The 27,375-nt window shown below is 28.4% G+C and overlaps 5 protein-coding genes across 5 annotated transcripts; 3 read left to right on the top strand and 2 right to left on the bottom strand.

The window, feature by feature from the left end:
- Positions 1-953: 953 nt before the first annotated feature.
- On the top strand, positions 954-3,015 carry LOC124942285 (probable fructokinase-7). The gene is made up of 6 exons (XM_047482759.1): positions 954-1,384; positions 1,471-1,688; positions 1,762-2,172; positions 2,335-2,475; positions 2,691-2,807; positions 2,874-3,015. Exons 1-6 carry the CDS (start codon positions 1,240-1,242, stop codon positions 3,009-3,011), a joined length of 1,170 nt encoding a protein of 389 aa, XP_047338715.1. The 5' UTR covers positions 954-1,239; the 3' UTR covers positions 3,012-3,015.
- Positions 2,972-8,543, bottom strand: LOC124942286 (MADS-box protein SOC1-like). The gene is made up of 8 exons (XM_047482760.1): positions 8,394-8,543; positions 8,009-8,221; positions 4,262-4,349; positions 4,103-4,164; positions 3,542-3,641; positions 3,414-3,455; positions 3,294-3,335; positions 2,972-3,229 (listed from the first exon to the last, which is right to left on the bottom strand). Exons 2-8 carry the CDS (start codon positions 8,188-8,190, stop codon positions 3,080-3,082), a joined length of 666 nt encoding a protein of 221 aa, XP_047338716.1. The 5' UTR covers positions 8,191-8,221; positions 8,394-8,543; the 3' UTR covers positions 2,972-3,079.
- Positions 8,544-14,800: 6,257 nt separating this feature from the next.
- On the top strand, positions 14,801-16,872 carry LOC124942442 (ubiquitin-related modifier 1 homolog 1-like). Its single transcript, XM_047482956.1, has 4 exons — positions 14,801-14,937; positions 15,205-15,283; positions 16,376-16,458; positions 16,536-16,872. The coding sequence occupies exons 1-4, from the start codon at positions 14,915-14,917 to the stop codon at positions 16,651-16,653; spliced, it is 303 nt and encodes a 100-aa protein (XP_047338912.1). The 5' UTR covers positions 14,801-14,914; the 3' UTR covers positions 16,654-16,872.
- Positions 16,873-18,117: 1,245 nt separating this feature from the next.
- On the top strand, positions 18,118-23,027 carry LOC124941703 (actin-histidine N-methyltransferase). The gene is given in 16 exon segments (XM_047482051.1): positions 18,118-18,263; positions 18,341-18,431; positions 18,503-18,677; positions 18,751-18,856; positions 18,933-19,015; positions 19,100-19,126; positions 19,231-19,388; positions 19,481-19,561; positions 20,117-20,197; positions 20,345-20,409; positions 20,540-20,596; positions 20,895-20,966; positions 21,049-21,294; positions 22,398-22,513; positions 22,630-22,713; positions 22,749-23,027. Coding segments are annotated over 16 exon segments (1,632 nt in total). The 5' UTR covers positions 18,118-18,212; the 3' UTR covers positions 22,888-23,027.
- An 862-nt stretch (positions 23,028-23,889) lies between these two features.
- Positions 23,890-26,213, bottom strand: LOC124942251 (UDP-galactose/UDP-glucose transporter 2-like). Its single transcript, XM_047482716.1, has 7 exons — positions 25,895-26,213; positions 25,442-25,470; positions 25,151-25,352; positions 24,805-25,047; positions 24,626-24,727; positions 24,445-24,552; positions 23,890-24,346 (listed from the first exon to the last, which is right to left on the bottom strand). The coding sequence occupies exons 1-7, from the start codon at positions 26,018-26,020 to the stop codon at positions 24,086-24,088; spliced, it is 1,071 nt and encodes a 356-aa protein (XP_047338672.1). The 5' UTR covers positions 26,021-26,213; the 3' UTR covers positions 23,890-24,085.
- Between the last annotated feature and the right edge of the window lie 1,162 nt (positions 26,214-27,375).

Raw genomic sequence — 27,375 nt, 5'->3', positions numbered from 1 at the left:
ATATGTTTTTTTTAAGACTGGTTTAAATATTAATTTAGATAAATAATGTGTTATTTTAATTGTATATATAAATTAATAAATTTAATAATAGTTGTCCGATTTTAAAATAAGTTTGACTTAGTTCTATGTGTTTCAGAAGAGACTCCAGTGAGGTTCTTACTATTTATAACATAACCTCAACTAGAATTTTAATTAAAAAAATTTAATACAATGTTAGATAAAATAAAAAAAAATTATATATTGAATTGATTAAGTGTGTCAAAGTTAAAAACTGAATAGAATAAATAATTAATATGAATTTTATGTTTTTGATATATATTTTGATTAGATAAAAATCATATAACATAATTGAATTAATTTAGAATGTTCAAATTGTATTTTAAATACTCTCAATTTGGATACGCATATTTAAAGTGAAAAAAAAAATCATTTTTTTAATATCTTATTTGGATATTAATTTGGATGAATTAATGTTTCAAATATACTCATTTGTAAATTAAAACTATGTTACACTACAAAAATAAAAGATTAAAATAATTTATTATTTATGTGCATAAAATAATTATTTTTTTTAATTTAATTTGAGTTGAATTTATATAATTAAATAAATAATTTAAATATCTGTTATTATATAGATTTAAGTCAAATAATCATTTAATTTTATATAATTCAATATATTTGACAAAACAAACAAAACAAAAATTGCATATGATTAATATTAATTTAATAGAATATGCAATAAATATTAAAAAAAAATTATTTTATTCTTATAATAATTAATTTATGGGTTTAACATAGTTTCTTTTATATGTTATTAAGTATTTTATCAAGTTTATTTATAGGTTATGAAAATAAATTATCCTATTTATCTTTTAATTTTTTTTAAAATTTAATTTAATTAAATTTAAATAATTAACATATTTGAAACATGAGCATTTCTATTTGACAAGATTATTTGAAAACTCTGAAACAGGGGAGAATGGAGGAAGATGGCCGGCGCTCCGGCGCCGGTGATCGGCGGAAGCCGCTAAGAGATGTATAGATAGATATATATATATAGAGAGAGAGAGATTCCGTTTGCATAGTAATGAATGTATCGACCGATAAGAACTAAACGTTTATAAGGAAGCCTCCAAATTTCCGCCATTGATGTGATCAACGTTTGTAAATCATAAAATAGAAACCCTATTTATCTTCGTCTTCAATTTACTTTCTCTTTCAAATTCATTCAAGTTCATAATGGTGGAATCATCGGACAAGAAGAAAATCAACAGTTTCAACTGTTGTTTCCCTGTAGATCATGATCGATCATTCAGGAATAGTTTCAGAAGTTCTAGAAGCAATTCTGATAAGATCTCTAAGATAACCAGGAGCATTTCTACAGGTAAATCATTCATCTCTTCATTTCCTATATTATGCATACCAGGTGTTTGTGAAAATGCCTGTGAGGAAATTTGTTCATTATAATAGGTTCATCAGAAGATTTGATTGTGAGAAAAGGGGTGTTTAATGAGAAGAGGAAACCATTGGTTGTTTGTTTCGGAGAAATGTTGATAGATTTCGTGCCAACCGTAGCAGGAGTTTCACTTGCAGAAGCTCCGGCTTTCAGGAAGGCTCCTGGTGGTGCTCCGGCTAATGTTGCGGTTGGAATCGCAAGATTAGGAGGATCATCGGCCTTTATTGGCAAGGTATGTATATCAATTGTTCTTCATTTCTTATTCTCTGAATTATGAATTTGATTTTTTTTCTTTCAATTTCTAGGTAGGAGATGATGAATTTGGTCATATGTTGGCGGATATTCTAAAACAGAACAACGTGGATAACTCTGGATTACGTTTTGATCAAATCGCTAGAACTGGGCTTGCTTTTGTTACTTTAAGAGCTGATGGAGAACGAGAATTCACTTTTTATCGTAATCCAAGCGCTGATACTCTTCTTTCTGAAGCAGATCTCGATAAAAGCTTAATCAAGAAGGGAACCATATTTCATTATGGCTCGATCAGTTTGATATCAGAACCGTGTAAATCAGCTCATCTTGCTGCAATGGAAATTGCGAGAGATTCTGGTTGTATCCTCTCTTATGATCCAAATCTAAGACTTCCTCTCTGGCCATCGGAGAAAACAGCTCGCGAAGGCATTATGAGTATTTGGAATCAGGCTGATATAATTAAGGTTAACATTTTGAGCCTATCTTATTGGTAAATCGCCCAAAGTTGAAATTGAAAATGTTTGATGTTTGTTGATTCATTTGATAAACATAACTAAACAACCCATTACAGTAAAAGATTCAACAATTCTGCTGTTTTTCTAGACTTTTTCAGCATATTGTTGTAGGTAAGTGAAGAAGAAGTCGAGTTCTTAACTGAAGGAGGCGATGCTTTTGACGATGATTTGGTGTTAAAGAAGCTTTACCATCTTAATCTTAAGCTTTTGATTGTTACTCAAGGTTCAAACGGTTGCAGATACTATACAAAGGTAATAGTCTCCTCTAGAAGAGGTCATCTGGATTCCGATTTAGATACAGAAACAAAAAGTGATTTCAAATAGGGAATCACAATATGGGTCTGGATGAGAATCAGTCGTTCGAAAACAAAACTTAGTTTGACACTAACATATATCTCGGATCAAGATGATTGAATTGTTTCCAAATGGGCATAATTCTTTACATAGGTTAATATGGTTGTTTATAGGGATTTAAAGGAAGGGTTTCGAGTAAAAAAGTTGTTGCAGTAGATACAACCGGAGCTGGCGATGCATTTGTCGGTGCGTTGCTGAATAGTCTAGCAGCCGATTCAGATTGCTACATGGTAGGATTATCAATTTGACCTAATCAACCATTAAATTTAACTGATTTCTATTATACTATTATGCAGGATGAGGAGAAACTAAAGGAAGTTCTTAAATTTGCTAATGGATGTGGAGCTCTAACAGCAACAGAGAAAGGAGCTATTCCTGCTTTACCCACAAAAGATCGAGTTCTCCAATTCTTGGAGAATTCACCAAACATTTGATAAAGAAAGATCATTTCGAATGATGGTTTACAAACAACAGGTTTTAGTATTTGTGCAGTAACGGAGAATCAGTTTGGAAAAACGCGTTTATTCCTGCTTTCAGGTGGTCCAATGAATAAACCTGTCTCAACTTCAACTTCTTCCGAATTTTCGCTGCTTTCAAACGGAGGTACTTTCTCCCTTTCCTCGTGTGATTCTTGTCGTGGCAGTAAACCGTACTGGAAAAAATATTCAAATGTATGATATTATCGCAAAAAATAAAATTTGCTTGTTTTTCTTTACCTTCTCATAAAGCATTGCATTTTCAGCTATCAACATTTCTTCCTGTTTCCAGAAAAAAGTTAATGTAAACATTGTTTCGTCGTGCACATTTCAAAAAATAAAATTAAAAATTGTGCTGACCTTAGCTTTAAGTTGCTCAATCTGTTGTTGGAAAACCTGCATCTGATAAAATCACTCGAATTCAAACCATAAGATGTTAGATTTTCGCGTTCGATTAATAAATATGTTTTAAGGTATGTAGTTATTACCTTTCTAGCTCTGATTGTGCTCACGCTTCGATCCAATTGATGTTCAAGTTGTTGAAGTTCTTCGAATGTACAAGAACCGATGCATTCACCCAACAATTTCCTAATCCATAAAAGATTCTCGTATTAATTGTTAAATTCACCGAGATTCTAGTATTAATTGGTAAAGACATATGATCTTACAAATCTAATAATCTTATTTAAGAAAACAAAAGTTTACAAATCTATTATTGTGTTCTACTTTAAACAAGAAACTCAACCAATCGAAATAAACTTAAGGCCTTATTCGATCTGAGTTATTCCATTCTCTAATCAACCACCCATCATCATAATTCAACACAGTTTGAAAACACGGAAAAACTCTGGAGTTGTTTCAACGGGACATTATTAAATTTATTAATAACATGAAATGATATTTTTAATCCTAATCTAGTTAGGATATGAGTGTTTTCAAACAATGGTAACTAAAATAAATTTTATTTTTAATTTCCATTTAACCCATATATATACCTTTTTTTTCAAAAAAAAAATAGAAATGAATAAACAAACCCTAGGTTTATCAACCTTTTGGAAACTTCTAGAAGTTCAATCTTCTTTGCCATGCTTTCTGCTTCTTGTTTGAGATGCTGTTATATAAAAAAAACAAGAACAATAAATACTTGTATTTGTATTTCGATCTTTCCTCGAAATCTAGAAAATAAAACGTGCATACGATCCCCTAACCTGTGTCTTTTCTTCGTCAACATGGTTTACGTTGTCAGTTCGATTATCTTTTGTGTGTTGATTATATCTTTCAATAGTCTCCTGCATGCTAAACAATTTAGAAGAAAGCCAACAAAAAAAATAGATCAATACATGATCCTGTCAAAACAAACATTAAATTTTAGACAAAAATTCATAACAAAACTAAAAATAAGTACATCAAATTGGATTAATCCATCATAGTCTATTGTTTATGCAATATTTATTTAATTTTCTTATTAAAACTGATTTATTTCATATGCAACACATAATGACTGTTTTCTTTTTACTAAGATCTTGATTAATGTTTAGGTTATTTGAATTTTTTTGTTTTTTTTAAAGAATTTTGTAAGATAAAAAAGAGATTAATTGAGTTTCTAATTGGTCATTTTTATCTAAGATTTAAATTTTATATAAAGAAAGTAAGAATATAGTGGTATTTTTATTGATAAATTAAATGATTAGATAATTAAAAAAAAATCACATGTGATAAGTATTTTTTAATAAATAAAAAAACAACATTAAATTAGAGTCTTGTTGGGTTTATGTGATTTATTTCAATAATTGATTTTAATTAAATGTTCCAGAAAATATAAAGGATAGTAATATCTACTGATAAAATAAATTTTAGAAAACAATCCAATATATTGAGTATATATGATTTCCAACTAAAGATAACTCAAAAAATTATTTTTTTTCCTAAAACTGTAATTCTAAATAGTGTTTTAATATGAAAATATGATGGGCAAATTAACAAATGACAGGTACTAGACAAATCACAATCAAATCATCAAATAAATACTTTAATTTGCAAATAAAAAAAATATTGGACAAATTAACAAGTGACAGCTCCTAGGAAGATCATAATTAATGGCCCCTACAAAAAGATAAATAAACAAGGATGTATCCAAAAAGTTGGACAAATTAACCAAAATGACATCTCCTAGGATTTCTTTTTCCATTATAAAAATTAACTCAAAAGTTGGATCATTACACAATAACAACAAAAAAACAACTTAATTGCTAACAATATTCAACTGTTGTAAAAATTAATGTATCAACTTATTGAAATTATAAAATATTTATTAAATTAAAGAATACTGTGTATATACATTTTGCCTTCAAAACTCGTTTTACAACTCATTCGTGTGTCGATGATGCGGTTCCTAAATTTTACTAGAATTAACATGACTATAAACTTATTAAACCTTATCATTAGAATGCACTTAATTTAAGTATCAAATTAATATAATAAGATCTTTATCACTCCTTTCAAAGGGAGAATTTACTTTAAGTTCTTTTATCTTGATAATTATTTAAAAGACAATAGCCAAATTATCTTGATAAAGAGATGGGTTTTGGTAATGAAAGTTTGAGCAATTTCTCTTATAATTGATGTGTAAGTCAATTATTGATCTAGTGGGTGTTGACATATAGACTATATTGAATCAAGTTGGTAAAAGTATAGGTGAAAATATATGAACAATAATACATTATATATGCAAATATGCTCAAAGAGTTTGAAGTTATATCACTAACTTTTGGATCAACTAGGGATGATGATGTTTTTGTATAGTTAAGTTTGGACTACTAACATTAACTAAATATAATGGGTCACACACAAGAAGTACATTAGATGTCCTAGATTTGATTTCGAAATGTTGAGGGTTAAATGCACAAAAGGAAAGGGAGAAATCTCAAGAAAAAACTCAAAATTAAAAGGGGTATCAACATGTGCTAACCCCATGTAAAAAGGAGATAAGTAATGGTAAGAAAAGAAATATGAGGAAAGAAACTGAAAAGAAAATTTTGAGGAAAACCTATTATTATAAGAGTTAAAAGTTTGGTTAGTTGAAGTGTGATGGATCTTAGCATAATGTCGATATTGTTAGAGGCAAGATGCTTCCACTGCTTTGATTCGACGATGTGTGGAGTAAAGACTTTTCAAATAACAGTAAATTATTCTATTTGTCGCCTCATGAAGAACAAGTCACCAATTTTTTTTTATCTCTATTTGGAATCTTAGGAAATTTCTAGGAAACCAAAGTGAATAATTGGTCTCGTATCATGGTAAAATCCCACCATAATTGGAGATTGTTCATGAACTCATAATCACAATGCAACAAATTATTCTCCCAAAGAAAATTGGCATTTTCCTACTTTTGGCAGCTTTTTTTTTTATCAATTATAATGGGGACATGATCCATCTCAAGTCTCATTTCATCTTCTCAATTACTCTTTGCAAATATTGCATACATGGTTTCACAAAACAAAACAAATTGTAAAGTCTTGATGTTACTTAACAATTGCAAATTTGAACAAGTAATGGTTCTTAAACATGGAGACTAGTAGATTGGAAAGAAAAAATATGGTTAATTATGTGTCACTCATGAAGTTTTTATTTATAACCATAATCTAAACTCAAACAATCCTACACGATTAATTCATCCAAAACTATAGCTTAGGCCGTGTTCGTTTTGAGTTATTTGAAAACGATACCATCTTCCATTCACCTATTAATCACATTATTCAAACGACCAATCACAATTTCAAAATACTTTATATTTCTTCATTATACATTTATACTCTTTAAGTATTTTATTGAAAAGAACTCAATAAAAAATTCATAACCCAAAACTAACTAGGTTATTTGACTTATAACCACCATTAGTAATTCAAATAAACAGATATTAAACAAAGTTATATGGCTTAGGAAGACGAGGATTGTGAAGCAATATTACGATTTCAGTCATGGATTTTCAATTATTTTTGATGAATCTTCTACTTATCATAATCTAGTTTGTTGTAATTTTAATGAAAAAATCAATTTTATTCAAAAGAAAAAGGGAAAAACTTATAGAAGGAAAGAAAATAATTGAGGCAATTATGGGAAACATGAAGGGTAATTAGTAAACAAAAGATTTGGCCAAATTACCAAAATACCCATGTCAGTGTTCCACTTTATTCATACTTAGGCTCCATCAATGTACTATTTTTTGCCCTTTTATCACCTTCCAACCTCTCTTAATCAATGCACATATCTACTTACTTCATCACTCTCTCTCATCAAAACACATGCCAAATCATAATTTGGCAAATAATTATTGGCTAAAGTTGTATTCTTTTTATGTGGGTTTTTAGGATTAAGATGAGGGGTTTTGTTTAAATTAAGGAAACATATGTTGACAAATTTGTTGTTTGATTGTATTTTTTGAAACTAGGTTTTCTTAGATCCAATTCTTGAAAAAATCATTAATGGTTAGTTTGATTCAATTCTCACTTTGATCTTTGGGTTTTTGACTCTTAACAAAACCCAATATTTTTCTTCCTTTCATTTTATCTAAATATGAAAATAATGGTCATTACACATTTACACTTAAAAAAAATTTATTCAATGATTTTATACAAAACCCAGATAAAATTCAAAAAACCCAATATCAAACAAACTTAAAACCTAGTTGAGAATTGAATCAAACTAACCATAATCTAGATCTTGTAAAGATTTGGATCTAATAATATACATGAAATATAATTGTCTCAAGATCATATTCATTAAAATGAGTTGAATCTGAAATCCATCTCATGAAACTCTCTTTAAGCTAGCTAGCTAGCTAGCTAGGTTAATTATCTATGAATCTAAAGTAAGAAATTCAGTAATAATATAACTTTTTCTTGACCAGATCTGATCAAAACCCTAGATAATAACACTTTTAAACAAATTAAAATTACCTTGAGCTTGCAAATTCATAAAGCTTTCCTTTGGGTGAGAAAACTATGAGAGCAACTTTAGCATCACAAAGAACTGAAAGTTCAAACGCCTTCTTCAACAAACCATTTCTCCTTTTTGAAAACGTAACTTGTCTACTTGTTGCATTCTCTATCCTCCTCATCTGAGTTTTTCCCCTCACCATCTTCAAGATTCTTTCTTGATCAATCAAGATTCTGTTTTTTTTTTCATAAATATGTAAAACCCAGATAAATAAAACATAAATCTAGGTCATAAAAGATCAAGAACGAGAGAGAGAAAACTCAAGATTCTATTTTTTTTTTATCATCTTACTTCAAAATGATCAAAGAATTAGGTCAAATTACAAGATGAGAAAGAACAACTTACAGATGAAAAACCCAGAAAGAAAATTTGCAGGGGAGATAGAATAACAAACAATATTCTAAAAATAGGTAGTGAGAGAAAATTGAATGGTTTTGAGAAGACCCAGAAAAGGGTTCATCCTCATAATCACAGAAATGGTGGGGTTAGATTGAAATAGATAGAGAGAGAATAATATATTAATCAAATGGGTTAATAATAATGAAAAAACTTTCCTTATTCATATAATAAAATAAAAAATATTTATGAATCTTTTTTCTTTTAACCTCTTGAAACAAAACATCCATCTTTCAAATTGCTTGTTTTGGTAAAAAAAAAAAACACAGACCAAGCCAAAACATAAATATACAGTCTTTTTTAATAATCAAAGACCCCAAAGGAGATAATTTGATGTTTTTAAAGAATCATGTGGGTAGAGAGAGAGTTTTTTTTTAAAGAGACCGTACGATGTTAGAAAGACGTCAACGTCAAACGTACGAGAATCAACCAATGAGAGATCGATAACGCATCATCGGTGGTGATGGATGATCCATCCATCACATGTTTCTCTCTCCTCTTCTTTGTTTTTTTCTAACTAGCCAGCCAACTCTTTTTTAGAAGGTACCAAAATTTATTATTAACTTTACTTAAATTATAAGAATATATGGATTATGAAATAATCTATTTTATATGGGTATAAGTTGTTAATGGGGTGAAATAAACTCATTACTATTTAATGTATTTGAATGTTTAATGAATAATTGAATCATATTAACCATGATTTTAACAAATAAGTCATTGTGTATAAATAAAATTAAACATTCTTGTGTATTTAGCGAATAAATCGAATAATTTGAAACAAATAATAAATGTAAAATGAAACGACTATAGATATTAAATGAATTGTAATCAAGAAAATAATGCATAGAATCATCTTTAGGTTATTAAAAAAATAACTATACTAAAATTTGATAGCAAATCTAGATCTAAACTAATATCTTTATGACAAACAAACAAAAACATGTTTTTCTAATTTTGATTCTTTAAACAAAAACAGAAAAGGATTATAGATTCATTTAACCGTCAACCTAAATGTAGGGTTAATGTAAATGAGTCGAGTCAAGTCGAAGCGTTTGAAACTCGAGTTCTGCTCATATGTTTGGGCTTGAGCTCGACTCATATGTGTTTAACTGGAATCACAAGTTGAAGCTCGGTTTGTTAAGAGATTGTTTAAAAAGTCCATTTACAACTTAGAAAAAAGTTTGGATTAGGTGGAGAGCTTCACATTTTGTTAAAAAAGAAATAATAGTAAAAACATTTTTAAAAAATATTAAAATATATTCGCGAGCTCGTAAACGAGCCTCTATATGAACATTTTTATGAGTTTACAAACAAACATATTCGTGAGTCCAATAACAAGTCTTTTAAACGAATATATTTCGTACTCACGAACCGAATATATAAAAGTTCTAGCCTGTCTTGCTTAAATTCTTAAACTTTTAAATGAGCTTACCAAGTTGTGATTTGAATAGCTCGGTACAAACTTTGTTCATTAATTTATCTCCATATTTTATTTTTTTATAATAAATAATACTATAAGTGGAATATACAATATTAAATACTTGTCATGTGCTATGTTAAACAATTACTTTTTAAATAAAAATAAATAAATAACTAATTAATTTATATATCTAATCTAAACCACCATAAAAGAAAGAATGGTAAGTAAGCAATAATTATAGTAATAATGATAGTTACATATTGAGTTTGATGAAAAGCAAAATTAAATATTTGTGTAATTTAGAGATTGTAATATTAAATATTGTTTTTTTAGGTATATTCAATAAAATTTATTAAATTTAATTAGTTTACTAAAGGATACATAAACAATATTATAAAATATTATAATACTAACTATTTATACATATTTAATATTAAAGATGGAGGTAAATAATGATGAACTGAATATGTGAAATTCATATATATATAAATGCTAACTTTTGTAAATACTTTTTTATAGAATATTTTATTGTAAATTTGTTTCATCAATATCACTAATTATATATTTGATCAAGATTTTATATAATTAAGTTTATTTAGTTAATATTTTTTTAATATAAAAACTTAGTTTTCAAAAAGTCAATTCTCTCCCATTCACAAAACAAAATATAAGTCTTGTTGACATGATTTATCTTTTAAAAAAAAAAACTCTAAACTTGACTTTTCACAAATATTATTTTCATTAAAAAAAATAATTAATTTATTATGAAACTAATAATTCAAAAAGAAAAATTGCTATATTTTTATTTTTGAATTGAACTTGTTTAATACTTTTATTTTATCAAATTTTATTTTTAAAAATGAAAAAACTAACACGTACAATCCTACACAAAATTTAAATTAGTTAAGCAAAATACTTTTTCAAATAATCTATACAATTGCATTGAAGATATGATCTTGAATGAAACTTTATTAATATAATGAAAATTTAGAAAGATAATTTCAAGTGCTCCTTTTATGTTCTTTTAAATATATTATATATATTTCTATCAAAAATACTAAAATTCTCATAATTAATTTTAAATTTTAAATACAAATAATATATTATAATAATATTTAACTTATTAAAAATTAATAACTTATTTTTCATCAAACAATAAGCTTGTTTGAAAACACTTGAAACGGGTAGAGTTGAGTTTGAACGAACAAATATTATTAAATTTGTTAATATATATCTGATTAAATTATATTCCATCTAAATTAATATAGAAATAAGATATTAAAAACATTTTAAATAATTTTTTTTTCCAAACTTAGATCTAAGGTTTCCAAATTTGGAAAGAAAAAAAAACTCAAATAAACAAACATTAAAAAAGCTTCAAGAATTACATAAGTTTCTACCTTAGATAACACCTTACACAAATTAAACACATTAATAATAAATAATCAAAATCCTTAATTAACATTTACTATTAATAATTAATAGCACATGGTTTATAGAAACCGTCAGATTTAATTAACCATAACTTTCTCCTAAATTAGGTTTGAATCATAAATATTCTTAATTAAACAAGCTGTCCAAAAAAGGAAATCTTCAAAATATGATTAAATTATCAAAGTTGGTAACATGGGAACATTAGAGGTGGGTCCGGGTCGGGTCTCCTTAATTAATCATAATTATTTTAATAATTAAATTACTAATCCACCATTAGGGATTTTAATTTAATTAATAAAATATTTTTACCTTTTTAGGGCTGTGGTGCCGACACCTGTCAGCCAGTAGGGTTTCTGCCCCAATTGTCTCTTACTCCTTAAATTATGTTATATATTAAAAAAGCTTGTTTGATGGGTTATTTTATTTTTTTATTGCTTTTTTAAAGAAAACAATCATTTATTAAAAAAATGAATTTATTTTAATTTTTGAAAAAAATTATAAATATTTTGATAGTTAAAAAAATATAACTTAATAAAAGATTTTGCTAAAAAAAAAAACCCAAAAGTCAAAATGAGAGAACCCTACTTCTATTTATTTATAAACTAATATTTGTCTATTAATTTTGTTAAAAATTGGTATATGAATTTATTGAGGTTAAGTTTTGTTTGGAAATACTGACATTTGGAGCTGTAAATTTACTTAATTCTTTTTATCAATTCTTTTTTTTTAAATTTAAATAAGATAATATTATAAAAAAAAATCTAAAAAAATTAATAAAATATGATATAAATGTTAAAAATAACGACTAAAATAATAAAAAACACAAACGTTCACCTTGCCACCAAACAAATCTGAAACACAATGAGATTAATCATTCACCAACAAACAAACATAACATAAAATTTAATATTGGTGAGCTCAGAGATTCCCGAGAAGAACAATGAGTTCACCGACTAGTTTCACCGATTTTTTAAAGGAGATTTTCCATGTAGAGGGCGGACCTATGTAGCCCACCCTGAATTTTTTTTTACGGTGCAAATGTGATATTACCTCATAATTTATTAAATTTTATAATTTAATACACTATTTTTTTTTTATCTAATTTAAAAAAGGACAAAACTTACATTTATTAACTTTCGTTTTATCTATGGCCTTGTTCGTATTTGGGTTTTCAAAATAACTCAACCAAATCAATTGTCACTTCACTCCCCCTCTCATCCTTCAAATCAATCAAGTTATTAACTAAAATACTAAAATATCATCTATTTTAAATTATAATTATTTATTTTATTTATATATATCAATACCCTTTAAGTCTTTTTACCAAAAAACATAATCATTTCTTCAATATTATCACCAATCATTACCAATAATCATTTTTCTCTCTTTCTAGGTTATTTAAATAACATGGATTGAACAAGCCCTATAATATTCTTGTTATTTTTAAGTTTATTCTAAATTTTTTTCAAGCTCACCAAATTACTAGATCCGTCCGTCCCTGTTCATGTCGTCATAATATTATTTGACGTTGTGAAGTAAATACATCATTAAATTATGAAATATATCTCAATTATATATAATAAACATCATTAAATTATGAAATATATCTCAATTATATATAATAAATATGATAATATCTTTATTATAATTTTTTAAAAATTTTTTTTTAAACAGATACTTATTTTTTTAATTATTTAATTAAGAAAACTGATTTAGCTGGCAGGTGGGGGACCATTGTACCATTAAGCGTGCGATGCTCTTTCCTTTTTATTGCCAATTTCGGAGTGTTAATCCAACGGTCCTGATTCATTTGGGACCACTTCTTGATCTGGGAGAAAGAATCTCTCCCCTATATTAAATTGCTAAATATTTCCATAATAAGATTTTTTGGTTATAAATATAATTTAATAATTCAATATAAAATAAATAAAAAATCAAAAGTAAAAGTTGATCTAGTGTATAGGGTTTGTATTGAAATTAAATAATGTCTTGAAATAATACAACATAAGTATGTGATGGGCAAGTTTCAAAAATTATAAAAATTGAAATTATTAAATAAAAACTATAAATAATATAACAAAAACTTATTTCACATCTTTATTAGCTCATATCTAATTTGGGCTTTTATGATTACTTTCATGGGCTTGGGCTGGCCCTAAACATAAAATATGCACAATTTTTTATAAGTTAGATATCAAATTAGAAAGATTTACCAAAGTAATATTGTTTAAAATTTAACTTTATAAGTTAATTTATTTCTTTTGTTAGATCATTCTCAAATTAATATATTAACATAGTTAGTTCATTTGTTTAAACTCATTTATCCTATTTATTTTTAATTTTATTTAATATTTTTGTTTATATTATATTATTGTTTTTTATGTGTTTATCATATTTCAAGTTATTATAATTTTTTTTCATAATTTTTTTTCCTGGGTTAGGATTGAGGCATGGAACAACATCTTGTTGAACATCTTGTTGAACATCTTGTTGAAGTGAATCAAAATACAAAGAGGTTTCACTTTTAGGATCGATATCAACCATTATTACTAGTGTTCTAAATTTCGCTAAGCGTCCGACTGGGGTTAGGCGGTGTGCTGAAATTTAATAATAATTTTTTAACTAATTATAAAAATCAAGTAAAGAACAACACTAAACAATTTAAATAAGCAATTAAAACAGTTAATGATCCATTCCAAAATTTCAAATATGAGAATAACACCATTTTAGTAATCACAAACTTGATATATGGCCAAAGTATTGACATATAAGTTCTTGATGTATTTCCTTGCCCTCCCATTGTCGAGAAGATTGTCTTCCTTTGAACTGTCGAGTTAATTAACGATCGTCTTCCCGAGACTAATAATTTTTTCCGACTAAGCAAACGTGGATGAGGTAGACTAAACAAATAATACGGTAGACATCTAATTCGTAAGTTCAAGTTTTAGATGAGGTAGTGGGTAGAGTCTAGGTAGTGTTTGAAATGTTATTTTAGTTAGAAATTACAAAAATAAAATAAAAAATCAGTTGGGCGTCAAAATTGACCGCTAAGGCGCCCATTGTGCACTGAACAATTTTTTCAAACGAATAAAAATTTTTCGGTACGTTAGGACTTGCAATCTAGACTGAAATTTAGAACACTGATTATTAAATCTTGTCTTATCGCTGATCACCATCATATGTTTTAGTATGATTTTATTTATATCAGTTCAATTGTTTTTCTCAAAATTTTATTACAGTTAAGGTTATTATAAAGTCTGATTATCTAATATATAGACTATAAGTTTTCATTTGATTAGTTATGTTATGAATTAAACATGATATTTGAAAAAAAAAATATGAAAATTTATTATAAACAAATTTTTAATATAGAAGTGGTCCATCTAAATTTAAATGAGATTATTTTAAAATTAAAATTTTATTATATACATATTTCAAAATTTATTAAAATACTTTTTATTATATAATAATAGTATAGTTTTAATTTAATTTTATTTTTGCCTCCCCCTTCTATACTCCTTCTAAACTAAAAAAAGAAATAAAAAACTGCTCAAAGAGAAATCTAGGGTTTCCACTTTCCAGTCTGCGCCGAAGTCCACAACAATCGCCGGAGATGCAATTGACGTTAGAATTCGGGTAATTTCTCACCAGTTCATATGAATCCATTGATTAGGCTTAAAGTTGTTTCTTTTGATCTTCCGAGCAATTGATGCTTTGTGTTGCTTAGGTTCTTAAGGAGAGTTTATATTTTGCTGCATAAACTGAATTGATTAGCTTTTTGGTGAAATTCAGACTCTGGAATCTGGATCTGAGATATTTGATTTCAAAATAGTTGATTTTACAGGTGAAGATGTTTTATAATCCTACTTAAGATATATATATATATATATGTTTGTTGTGTAGTGGAGGACTTGAACTTCTTTGCAACTCTGTCAAGGTTCATAATGTTGATGTTGACCTAGAAGATGTTGGAGAAGAGAAGGTGATTATCTTAATCTCAATTCTTATATTTGGAGAAATTGCAATTCTGAAGTTAAACTTAAAACATCATATGCATTAAATTCCAACTCTTTATTCAAACCAACAAAGAATTCCAATTCGAATTCAATTATGCCTGAACCAAACATAGTCCTTGTAATGTTTCATTTTGTGACCTGGGTTTATTCTTGGGGGTAGATAGCATGACCCCTTTAAATCATAGCGTTCTTAGTGTGGATCGAATATAAACTTTTGGTTTCTTAAGTAAGACTTTTGACACTCTGAGTTACCTGGTGACCATCTTTAAATCAGAGCATTCTTAGTGGGGATCGAATATAAACCTTTGGTTTCTTAAGTAAGACTTTTGACACTTTGAGTTACCTGGTGACCGCCTTTAAATTAGAGCGTTCTTAGAGGGGTTAGAATATAAACATTTGGTTTCTTAAGTAAGACTTTTGACATTTTGAGTTTTACCTGGTGACCCCTTTTAAATCAGAGTGTTCTTAGTTGGGATCGAATATAAACCTTTGGTTTCTTAAGTAAAACTTTTGACACTTGAGTTACCTGATGGGTTTTAATGTTGTTTTTTTGTAGTTATCTTCTTTGTGTTGCCTTTGGGGCTCACGTTTGTATTTTGATGCTTAAAACTTAGGACTAATTCCGGTCTAACTTGTATTTCAATATTTTTGTTGTGGTTTTCATGATAAACTTGCGATCAATATATTGAATAATGAAATGGTTATATCCTTTCAAAAAGAAAAAAGAATTTGAAATTGGGCCCTCAATTCCAATTCTAATTTCAATTATGTTTGAACCAAACATAGCATTAGTAATGTTGTTTTTTTTGTAGTTATTTGCTTTGTTGCCTTAGGCTCACGATTGTTTTTTAATACTTAAAACTAATTCATGTCTAACTTGTATTTCAATCTTTTTGTTGGGGTTTTCACCATAAATTTGCAAAAAATTATGGATTAATGAAATAAATGGTTATATCCTTTGAAAAAAGAAAAAGAATTTGAAATTGGCCTTGGTTAGATTTTTCATAACTACTACATGAACTATACTTTATTCTAATGTTTTGTTTTTCTTTCCATAGGTATCAATGAAACACTTACTCTCATGGGTTCAAACCAATTTGATCAAAGAGAGGCCTGAAATGTTCATGAAAGGCGATTCAGTGTAAGTTCTAAAAGGTGTTAAAGTGTTCGATAAGTCTAAAAAGGGAACATATTTATGCATGAATTTTGATCGTGCAGGAGACCTGGGGTGCTCGTACTTGTAAATGATTGCGATTGGGAATTAAGCGGGCAATTGGATACAACTCTTAACGAGAAGGATGTAGTCGTTTTCATTTCAACTTTGCATGGCGGGTAGTTTATGGTGATTATGTTACACTTCTCAACACACTGTTATTGCTTAAAACTTTAGATAAGGTTCTATTTTATTGAGAAAGTGGCTTGGAAAATGCACTAGATTTCTTAGTTGTATATTTATATTTGGGACACTTTGTATGTTTTAAGTGCTCAAAATGATTTGATTTCTTGTGAGAATTGTTTTCCAAATAAAATTATATTAATTTGGGCATTTGGATCATACTTTTGACTAAATATCAATATCATTTTTTAAATCAATTTACCCATTATATCATTTTGATCTAAATTTACTTTAATATTTTATAAATTAAATATAAAACATCCCTTCTTTGAAGCCACAAATTTTTTAATTTAAAAAATAAACCTTTAACTGTCATGGTTCCACACAACTTATTGCATTTGAAATATAAATAATACAAATGAAATTCAAAACTTCAAATATTTTAGACAAGAATTTTCACACTAAAACTATTTCATTATTTATAACTAAACTATTTAACTTAAAAAAAACAAAAGATTTACAAGTAATGACTAGAATACTTCAAATTCAGGGTCAAAGAGTTTTTTTTTTATAAATATTCTTTTGAAAAATTAAAATTTGAATATTTTTTAACATTTTGTTAAATCAATATTAACAATAAATAATTCATTAGTCAATGAAAAAACTTGATACCTAACCAACTAAAAACAAAATCTTGATTTTAAATTAAAATGAATATGAGAATTTTTTTATAAAGATAAATTATTTTATAAATCTAAAAATGTATTAAAAATAAGGATGAAAGAAATTGCAATATTTTGCAATCTAATTAGCTTCAGGAAAACTAAATTGAACATTAAAATCGCGATTTTATTGTTTATTTTAAATTAAAATGAATATCACAATTTCTTTTTATAAAGATAAATTATTTTATAAATCTCAAAATGTATTAGAAATAAGGATGGAAGAAATTATAATTTTTTGCGATCTAATTAGCTTTCGGAGGACTAAATTGAACATCGGGATTTTAATGTTGAATTTAAATTAAAATGAATATCACAATTTTTTTTATAAAGATATATTATTTTATAAATCTAAAAATGTATTAAAAATAAGGATAAAAGAAATTACAACATTTTGCGATCTAAAGGAAGACTAAATTGAACATTAAAATCGGGGTTTAGCGTGGGAAGAAAACAAATGTATTCGAGAAATAAAAAATATCAACAATTTTGGAGGAACATTATAGAAGATGATACAAATTATTTCAAGAGTTATCTATTAAAATCTGAAAGACATTTTTGCCGAGATGGTAATTGTTTTAAATGATCCGATTAAAAGTGGGGTTCTAAAATAGTTCTATCGTTCTTGAAAGCTCGTGTTAAAGTTAATATAAGATTTCTTAATATACTAATTTTCTACATTAAATATATATATATATATATATATATATATATTAATAAGAAATTAATATTAAACATTGATAAATCACTTAATCCCTCTTGTGTAGAACGGTAGAACCTCCCTCTTGAACTCTGGTTTGCGTTTGCGTTTGCGTTTTATCATCATCCTTCAAAGAAATGGCAAACGATGAAGAATCCAAGCTCCAACGATTCCTTCAATGGTTACAGGTTAAAATTCCGAACTTTCTTTCACTTCAATCCTTTATAACTTTCATACACAAGTTAAAATCCAACTTTATATTCAGTTCAACGGCGCCGAACTACGTGGCTGCGAGATCAAATACTGCGATTCAACCAAAGGTTTCGGCGTCATCTCTGAAAACAACGTCTCCGACGGTAACCCATTACCTCAATTCTTCATTTCACCTCTCAAATGCTCTATTCATTATGAAAAGTTGATTGTACAGGGATTCTCCTAGTGGTTCCACTTGATTTATCTATAACACCAACTAGAGTCCTGCAAGATCCTATACTCGGACCTGATTGTAGATCAATGTTTGAGAATGGCGAAATAGATGATAGGTTATTGATCATGTTGTTTTTAACAGTTGAACGGATTAGAGAGAATTCTGTTTGGAAACCGTAAGTGTTTGTGTTTTGGAGATCTGTTTTGTTCATTTCTGGTTTTGGAATTTTATTAGATTTTTTTTATTAGGTATCTTGATGTACTTCCAACTAGTTTTGGAACTCCACTTTGGTTTAATGATGATGAACTGATAGAGCTTAAAGGAACAGCACTTCATCGAGCAACCGAGCTTCAGGTCGGTCGGCATTTCATTGTTAGATTTAGATTTGTTTCCTTCGATTTGATTCGTTACCGTCGAAGTTTTTCTATAGAGGAAAAGCTTGCGCGCTTTGTTTGATGATAAAGTGAAGAATTTGGTGGAAAAGATTTTGGGTCGTGATGGAGATTCTAAAAGGTGGGCAATTTGATTTTCAGATTATTGGGTGATATTAGGGTTTTAGAGTGAAAGTTAACTTATAAAAATCCAATTATTTTTCAGAAGTGTTTGCTTTGATGACTTTCTCTGGTATGTATCGTTTCCTAAAGGTGATTCAAGTTCATTTGAATTTTTGATAAGAGCATGTTCTTGATGATATGACTGTTAGTTTTCTTTAAATTTCACTATTCTAGGGCGAATTCCATATTCTGGTCTCGTGCTTTAAGTATTCCCCTTCCGCGTTCATATGCATTTCCACAAGTGGTTGAGGATCAAAGTTCTGACATCCCTAGTGGTGGTAATATAAACGCCGAATCATCACCTACCAGTAACCATGAAGAGAGTATGTCATGTTCTTGACTAAAATTGTTGGTTATGTGTCTGATATTTTGTTTTCATTGCTTCTCGGGTTGGGCATCTGATCATCGAAAACTTCTTTATTAGGAACTACTGTTGCGGATGTGATACAAGATGAGACTACTTGTGTTGAGGGTCTTGTACCCGGAATTGATTTTTGCAACCATGGTATTTATGATCTCCTTTTGAACTATTTTTGTTCATAGGCAATACAAATAATTGGGCCTTTTTGGTATGTGTTATTTGGTCTCAATCACTATCACTTTTGAACATTGCCAAAGTAAAAAATGAGTGATTTTGTTTGCATTTATATAAAAAGTGTGATTAAGCTTTTTTAGTGTAAAATATGTGAAAAGTTGTAGAAAAGATTGATTGTGCTACATAAATATTTTTAGATCAAAACTTTTTGCCATATAATTTTTTCTTTTTTGACAAATTCTTGTTCGTAGGCAATAGAAGTCTTCATTATCATGATCTACTCACCCAGAGTAGTTGAACTGGTAATAGTCTTGAACTAAGTGGTTGAGTTCTCATGTTCGCTTCTTGATAGCATCTTGATTGAAATGTGGTATTACAATTAATGTGATGTTGTGCCAGCCTCCTCCAAGAAAAAACCCCATCCATGTCCAAGCTCATTCGGAGCTTTGTTTGTTAACATAATGCTTATAATGACCTAAACTCCAAGTACAATTATTCACCAAATCGAAATTAAAAAAAATACAGATTTAAAGGCTGCAGCAACATGGGAAGTTGACAACTCTGGCTCAGCAACAGGAGTTAGAAACTCAATGTATCTTCTTTCTGGTAGTATCCTATCCTATCTGAATAAAAAAGTTTTTAGTTGATTTTCTTTTTTGATTAAACCTGCATTTTTACATACCTCTATGATTTATTCTGAGTTGACACGAATCTGACTAATCTCAACATGCTTCTCTCTTAACCAATGGAAAGCTAGACAGAATGGCATGCAAGATAAGGAAGAAATATCTATTAGCTATGGTAACAAAGGGAATGAGGTAATTCACTTGTAAGCTAGAAGTATTTTTGTTTATGAATGATCCTTCACATAAACTGTCGTGAAGATGGTTATGAAATATCTCGAGTGACAATGCTTTGGGTATTTGAAGGTGTCATCTGTTTTTGCAGGAGCTTCTTTACTTGTACGGATTTGTAATTGATGAGAACCCAGATGATTATCTCATGGTCAGTAGTCCTATTTGAAAACTGTGATATTTTCACAATCTCGATCCCATTGGAAAAGGGTGAAAGTTTTGGATCATGATTAGTGTAGCTTTTCTTACTTTATTTGGTAAACAAATTATTTTCTAAATCATGATCCAAATGATAGTGTAATTATTATGATCCAAATTATTTTCTAAAATATTCTTTTAGGTTCATCATCTACATGAAATCAGTTGATAATTTACATCTCAAATTCTAAGATAAGATCTCATCAGATTTGTCCACTAAACATTAACTGCATAAACATTCGTGGATTTAGGTTCATTACCCAGCTGACGCAATTCAAAAAGTTGCATTTGCCGAATCCAAAACACAACTTCTTGAAGCACAGGTGAACTGATCAAACGAACGACCAAAATCTTTTGAAATTCTTTTCTGTGCACATATGTGACACTTTGTTTTTCCTTTTACAGAAGGGCGACCTAAAATGCCTTTTGCCTAGAAGTTTACTTGAGCAAGGCTTCTTTCCCTCGAGCGATCCAGAGAAAGGTGGAAAGAAGTTGATTGAACAGAAATCTAGCAATTATAGTTGGAGTGGGCAGCGGAAGATACCATCTTATCTGAATAAACTTGTTTTTCCCGACGATTTCCTAACTTCCTTGAGGACCATCGTCATGCAGGAAGACGAGCTTTACCAGGTTTCGTCAATGTTACATGAGGTACACAACTTATCAATTAATCTTTATGATTAAGTACTTATCTTAATTTAGTTCATTTGATAGCTTTTTATTATTTAAAACCACTTAATTACTTAGATTAACTCAAATTAATCTAAAACATCTGATTTAACTTGGTAATATAGTAACATCGTGAAAAAGGAAACATTAATCCCTTTAAATTAACAAATTGCCAAACTAGTTTGTTCCATTAGCATTTAGTGTACAAATATTCTTGCATATTTCATTATCAATACACAAACAATAGAGGTCTTTAATTTCTCATAAATTTCTCCCTAAAAATTGAAGGGTAAAATAGTCTTTTAAGCACTTTTCTAACATTAAATTCATATTTTTGTCAAGTCAATTTTATATATCACATCTATTTTTCAATATCTTGAACGTAGATACTGAGATTTCATGTTCGATTTACACTGAATACACCTTGTTAGCTTCCTCCAAAGAAAAAAAAACCTAAAACAATACATTTGATGTGGTGACGATTTCCCAGTGAAACCTAGATCCATTTAGCACGGTTTCAGTTATCCAAAAATAGGGGTGACAATTCAGGTCGGGTTTGGAATTGAGTTGATGGGTTCAACCTAGGTTAGCGGATCGAGCAATACTACTAACCTGAACCAATCTTGTTTAGTAATTCGGGTCAAAATATTTAACCTGAACCTAACCTGTTTGAATCCGATCCAATTGACCCGACTCAACACGAACCTAACCTGATTTAACTCGATATAATTAATACCACATCTATTTCTTTCAGATTAAAATGACATGAACACAAAATAACAATTAAGTTAAATCACAAATTCACTTACATGAAATCCTACAAAAGAAAATTAGTGAGTGAAAATGTAAATACAAAACCCTACAATATAAAATTATAAATGGGTTTACGGGTCTACTTTGGGTCATTTGAGGTCGACTCGATTTTGACCTGTTTATTAATCAGGTATTACCTGATTTCGATTTCGATCCGAACTAAAAGATAAATGACCTTATCCCTGATTTTTTCGTGTTCCGTTTGGATCTTGTTTTCTTGTCTGGTTAGAAATTGCTGGCAGATTATTTATTTTTCAAATATGCATTTTCAGCTTGTTGGCTCTGATGAGGAGAGACAACCGTCGGACATTGATGTTCGAGCCGCAATATGGGAAGTATGTGGGGATTCCGGAGCTTTTCAATTACTCGTGGATCTCCTCAATATGAAGTAACCTCTCTTCTTTAACTGATTTCTTTATTATGTGTTCTTTGCTTTTGTTGTTCTTGTTCTTGTTCTTGTTCTTGTTTTGATGTCTGTTTTGTAATTTGTTTTTAATGTGAAAGGATGATGGATTTGGAAGAAGGTTCTGGAACAGAAGATCATGACTGTGAACTCCTACTTGAGAATGAGAATGAGATTTCAACTAGGTATTTTTAAATATAAGATGAGAAATCAAACAAAGCATAGATTTCTTCTAAACGATTATGATGAATAGAAACAGGCGATCGAGTATTGCTTATAGACGTGGTCAGAAGGAGCTTGCCCGACGTTTCTTGAAGGAAGCAGAACATGCCTTGCAGTTAGCGTTAACCGAGGCATAAAGATGTGGAATTCATGTGTGTTTTTTTATCTTGCGAATCATGAGATCCAATCGGAAGATGAGAATTGAAAGAACAACAGTTTTCGATTCTTTTCATAATTCACAGAGCAAGAAAAGAAGATAAGTTATTTTGAACTTTGAGTCGACAATTTTCGTCTCAATTTGTGTCAAAACTTGAGAGATTTATCTTAAAAAATCTCTAAAGTTGCTTTAAATTTGTCTAAAATCCAAACTACTTGGTAAATTAGATTTGATCAATTGTTCTTTTTAAAACTAATGTATTAGTATTATTTTTTACTTCAGAAAGATGATCTGACCTATAATCATGGTCAGTATTTTCATATAAGACATTCTTAATTATAATCGAACTGGAAGATCTTTTATTCAGAACTCGAGTAGACTAGACTATTTCCACCAAAATTTAAAGTCTAAGTTACCTTACAATATTGAGTTGAAGCAAAATATTTTTATAGAATATCTTATTAAATACATTAAATAATTCATATTGGATATGTTTTTAAAGTAATTTTAAAATCATTAATCAAACAAAATTAATTATAAAAATACATATATGATAACAATTTGAAACAAATTAATTTATTAAACAATGACAATAATTCAAATTGGTGTATCATATTTGGAATGTGGGTGTAGATTGAATTGCATTTGATATTTTGAATAAAGCTTATATTCAATTTTTATTGTATAAAATTAAATATTCAACGAATTATAAATTTAACTAAATTGATTAGTTATTTTGAATAACTCTATATCAATTTCTTAAATTTGGATTAGAAAAATCACTAAATTTATAAATATATATCTAACTAAATTATAATTTAAAATATTATTTTATCTAGATTAAAATTCAAACCAAATACTTAATAAGGTCTCAATTTAGATAGAAGAATGTTAATATTTATAAACTATTATTATTACCGAAAACAAAATATAAAATGGAGACCAAACAATAGTTAAGAAGTATGACTCATTTTGTATTAAATCAAAGTCTATAAAGTCTCATATTGTTTTTTTCCCAATCAATTTCCATTCTTTACATCAATTACCAATATTATAGTAAATAATTAACATTTCTTTCTTACAATAGTTCTTGACTTAACAATAAAATTTTAAAAAAAATATATGATTATAAAAAAAAACTCTTTGACTTTGGTATAGTATTATATTATTGTTAGATTTTAAATCAATGACCTCTTCTCTTCATCTTCTTGTCTTTCTATTTGCCCTCTATTTTCCACAACCAATTGCTTCTCAATTCTAGTGGATGATCGCCCAACCGGAGAAGGATTAGCCCTTCTCGAGGGCTTGTTTTCCGGCAAAAGCTTGAGTACAATCCCCATTGCTATAAGTATAAGCCCCGTCCCATGTTGTTCCGTCATTGGTTTTGTAAATATCATATACGATAGAAGCAATGTCACCGCTTTTCTTGCAGTCGTCACCTAATAAATAAAATTCATGACCTCTATTTTATACCCAAAATTATTTTTTTTTAAAACCATCATTGACCCTCATTGTCATAATAATAATAATGACGTACCATAGCTGTTGTGGCGGCTCCGAAAATCGCAATAAGAGAAAGAACCGAGACTTGACCAACAAATGTGGCCATTGCCTCAAACACTAATACACCATATACATAAGTATGCTGCATAAACAAGTAAAACAAAAACCGTAAGAAGAATGAAGTAAAAAATAGCGGAAGAAGAATAGTATTAAACCTGTGAACAAGCAGTCCAAGCTTTAAACAACTCTCCGGTAAGAATCATAGGAGGAATCAAGAACGGCATTCCAACTACGGTTGAGCAAAACAACATTTCCATCTATACCGGGTAAAAATAGGGTATAAGAATTCGAATCACATCTATGACAACGATTAAATCCCAAACAAAAAATGTACCTGTGTTGTTTGAGGATTCATTGTAAAGATTGCTTCTTGAAAATTACCCAAGAAAGAATCCATAATCAAAGCGCCAGACACCATAACAACGCCAATCATGCTGAAATCTGGCGAAGTTTGAGCGTCGGCTAATGTAAAAAGTATCAAACCGATAACTAAAAGAACAGCTGATATGTATTCATGTGGCGGGTATTTCCTTCTTAACCCCGGTATGAAAGCACCCATAATCATCACAGGAAGCACCTGCAAAATACACAACAACAAAAATAAGAACAAGGCCTAAGTGTTTCCAAATGAGGTCTTTAAGTATTCAAATTCAGACAAAAAGAAAGTGTTTTCGTGTTACCTTTGTGGATTTGAACATGAGTTGTGCGGGGTAATTGAGAAACGCTAAAGATCCTTTAGTAAGACCATGTGAGCCCATTAAAACCGCGGAAAGCTTAACATAAGTTTTCCATGGATTAACCATTTGCTTAGTTGTAAACCCTTGTAGATAAATCAATACAAGATATACCCACCCTTGAACAAATGTGAAATACCAACCATAACTGTGAACAAAATCAAAAACACCTTAAAAACCAAAACAAAGTATTAAACAAATTGAAAAATCTTAGGTTTTCAAAAAGCAACCATTCACCTGAAATGAAGCCTGTTATACACATATTCCTGTATATTCAAATGATCATGTCAGAAATCATCATAGTTTTCAAATAAGAACATTTGCTTTTAGTGTTCTTTACTCCATGAATCAAATTACTTTGAACTCAAGAACAAATCAAACCCCTTAATAATGACATGCAGAATAAAACCAGAAGCTTCATTCATATGAAATTGAAGAACAATTCATAAAACCCATTTGATAAAAGTAAAACCAGAAGCTTCATTCATCGATTTCATATCATTTATGATCAAATTGAAGAACAATTCATAAAACCCATTTGATAAAAGTAAAACCATAGCTTCATTCATCGATTTCATATAATTTATGATCAAATTGAAGAACAATTCATAAAACCCATTTGATAAAAGTAAAACCATAGCTTAATTCATCGATTTCATATCTATTCATGAAGAAATTGAAAAAGAATACCTCGCAGATTCCATTAACAAGGTAACCAAAGAAGAACCCAGAAGAGCATATAAGGAATTGCTGCCATATGGGTCTACCAGAAAGAGTGATTCCAAAAAGGGATCGAGATTGTTCTTCATTCTTCATCTTGTTTATCTGTAAATCCTCTGTATCAAGAACCTCTATGTAAAAAACACACTAATGACCACCGAAAGAGATTATCTTGAACTCTTCAGAATCTGCATGTTGACTTTTAATACAAATATAAATATAAACCCGTCAGCGCCATTGAAGGAACAAGGAAGGTTTCCACTTTTTAGAGAGGAAAATGAAGATGATTGAAAAGAAGGATTTCAGAGTTTTTTTTTTTATAAAGATTTCAAGAATGAAGAATTTTCAGTCCTAATGACATAGAATGGCGGCCGATTTGGGTTGTACCAGTAAAAATAGGGTCTTTTCATCTTTCATTAAATTGATTTACATAAATTGATAAATAAAAATTAAATCTTTATTGTAGATTTTTTAATATTTTTTTTACCTATTTCTATATTTAATTATATATTTACTTTCAATATTAATACAATCAAATCCTTTTCATTTGCATTTTTTTCTTTTCAGAATTTTAAATATATATTATTAATATTCACACATCCCAACATTTATAGAGATTATAAGTTTTACTTTCTTTTATAAATTAAAATTAATATAATATTAATTTAATTTTTTTTTATCAAATATATTAAAACTTAGGTTTAAATTATGTATGACTTTGATGTTATAAAATTGAAAAAAAAGTACATATTAAGGGAGAAATATGATTCTTAAAGAACAAATACTAAGGAGTTATAACATTTTAAATAAAAGTAAAAATTATAACAAGTAATAGTTAATAAGAATATATGTATAATTAAGATAGGTTATATAACATTATATTATTTAAATTAATATAAAAAATATATTTTTTAAATAAGTTTATAAATACCCAATATCCAATATGGAGATGGATGATGGTGTTTCAAAATTTACCAAACTCTAGAAGAATAATCAAAGTCATTAAACATTATTTAATCATTATTGATTAATGACCAAGTCTAGGAAAGTAGTAGGGAATAGCTTTGACTTTGTGAGACAATTTTACCCTTTGTAGGAATATTGGGGATTGGAGCTTGTTTGATGTTGGTTTATTTTTGGGTTTTATTGGTGTCTTTTCTTGTTATAAAATATTATTGGATGAAAAGGTAGTTTTTTTTAGTTTTTAATGGGTATTATATTTTTTTTTATTTAAAATTTAAAATAAATTATAAGTATTTTTATATTTTTATTAATAAATTAAATGATTGGGTAGTTAAAAAAAAATAAGATGCCTATATATATATATATTTTTAAAAATACAAAAAAACTCAAATATCAAATGAGCTTTTGATACTGAGTCATTATATATATATATATATATATATTTTTTTTTGTTTAACAAAATTTAATTTATGAAAAAAATTACTATT

This window comes from Impatiens glandulifera, chromosome 6 (genome assembly GCF_907164915.1).
Source record: "Impatiens glandulifera chromosome 6, dImpGla2.1, whole genome shotgun sequence".
In the NCBI taxonomy this organism is placed as follows: domain Eukaryota; kingdom Viridiplantae; phylum Streptophyta; class Magnoliopsida; order Ericales; family Balsaminaceae; genus Impatiens; species Impatiens glandulifera.
This window is presented reverse-complemented; position numbering and strand designations above follow the sequence as displayed.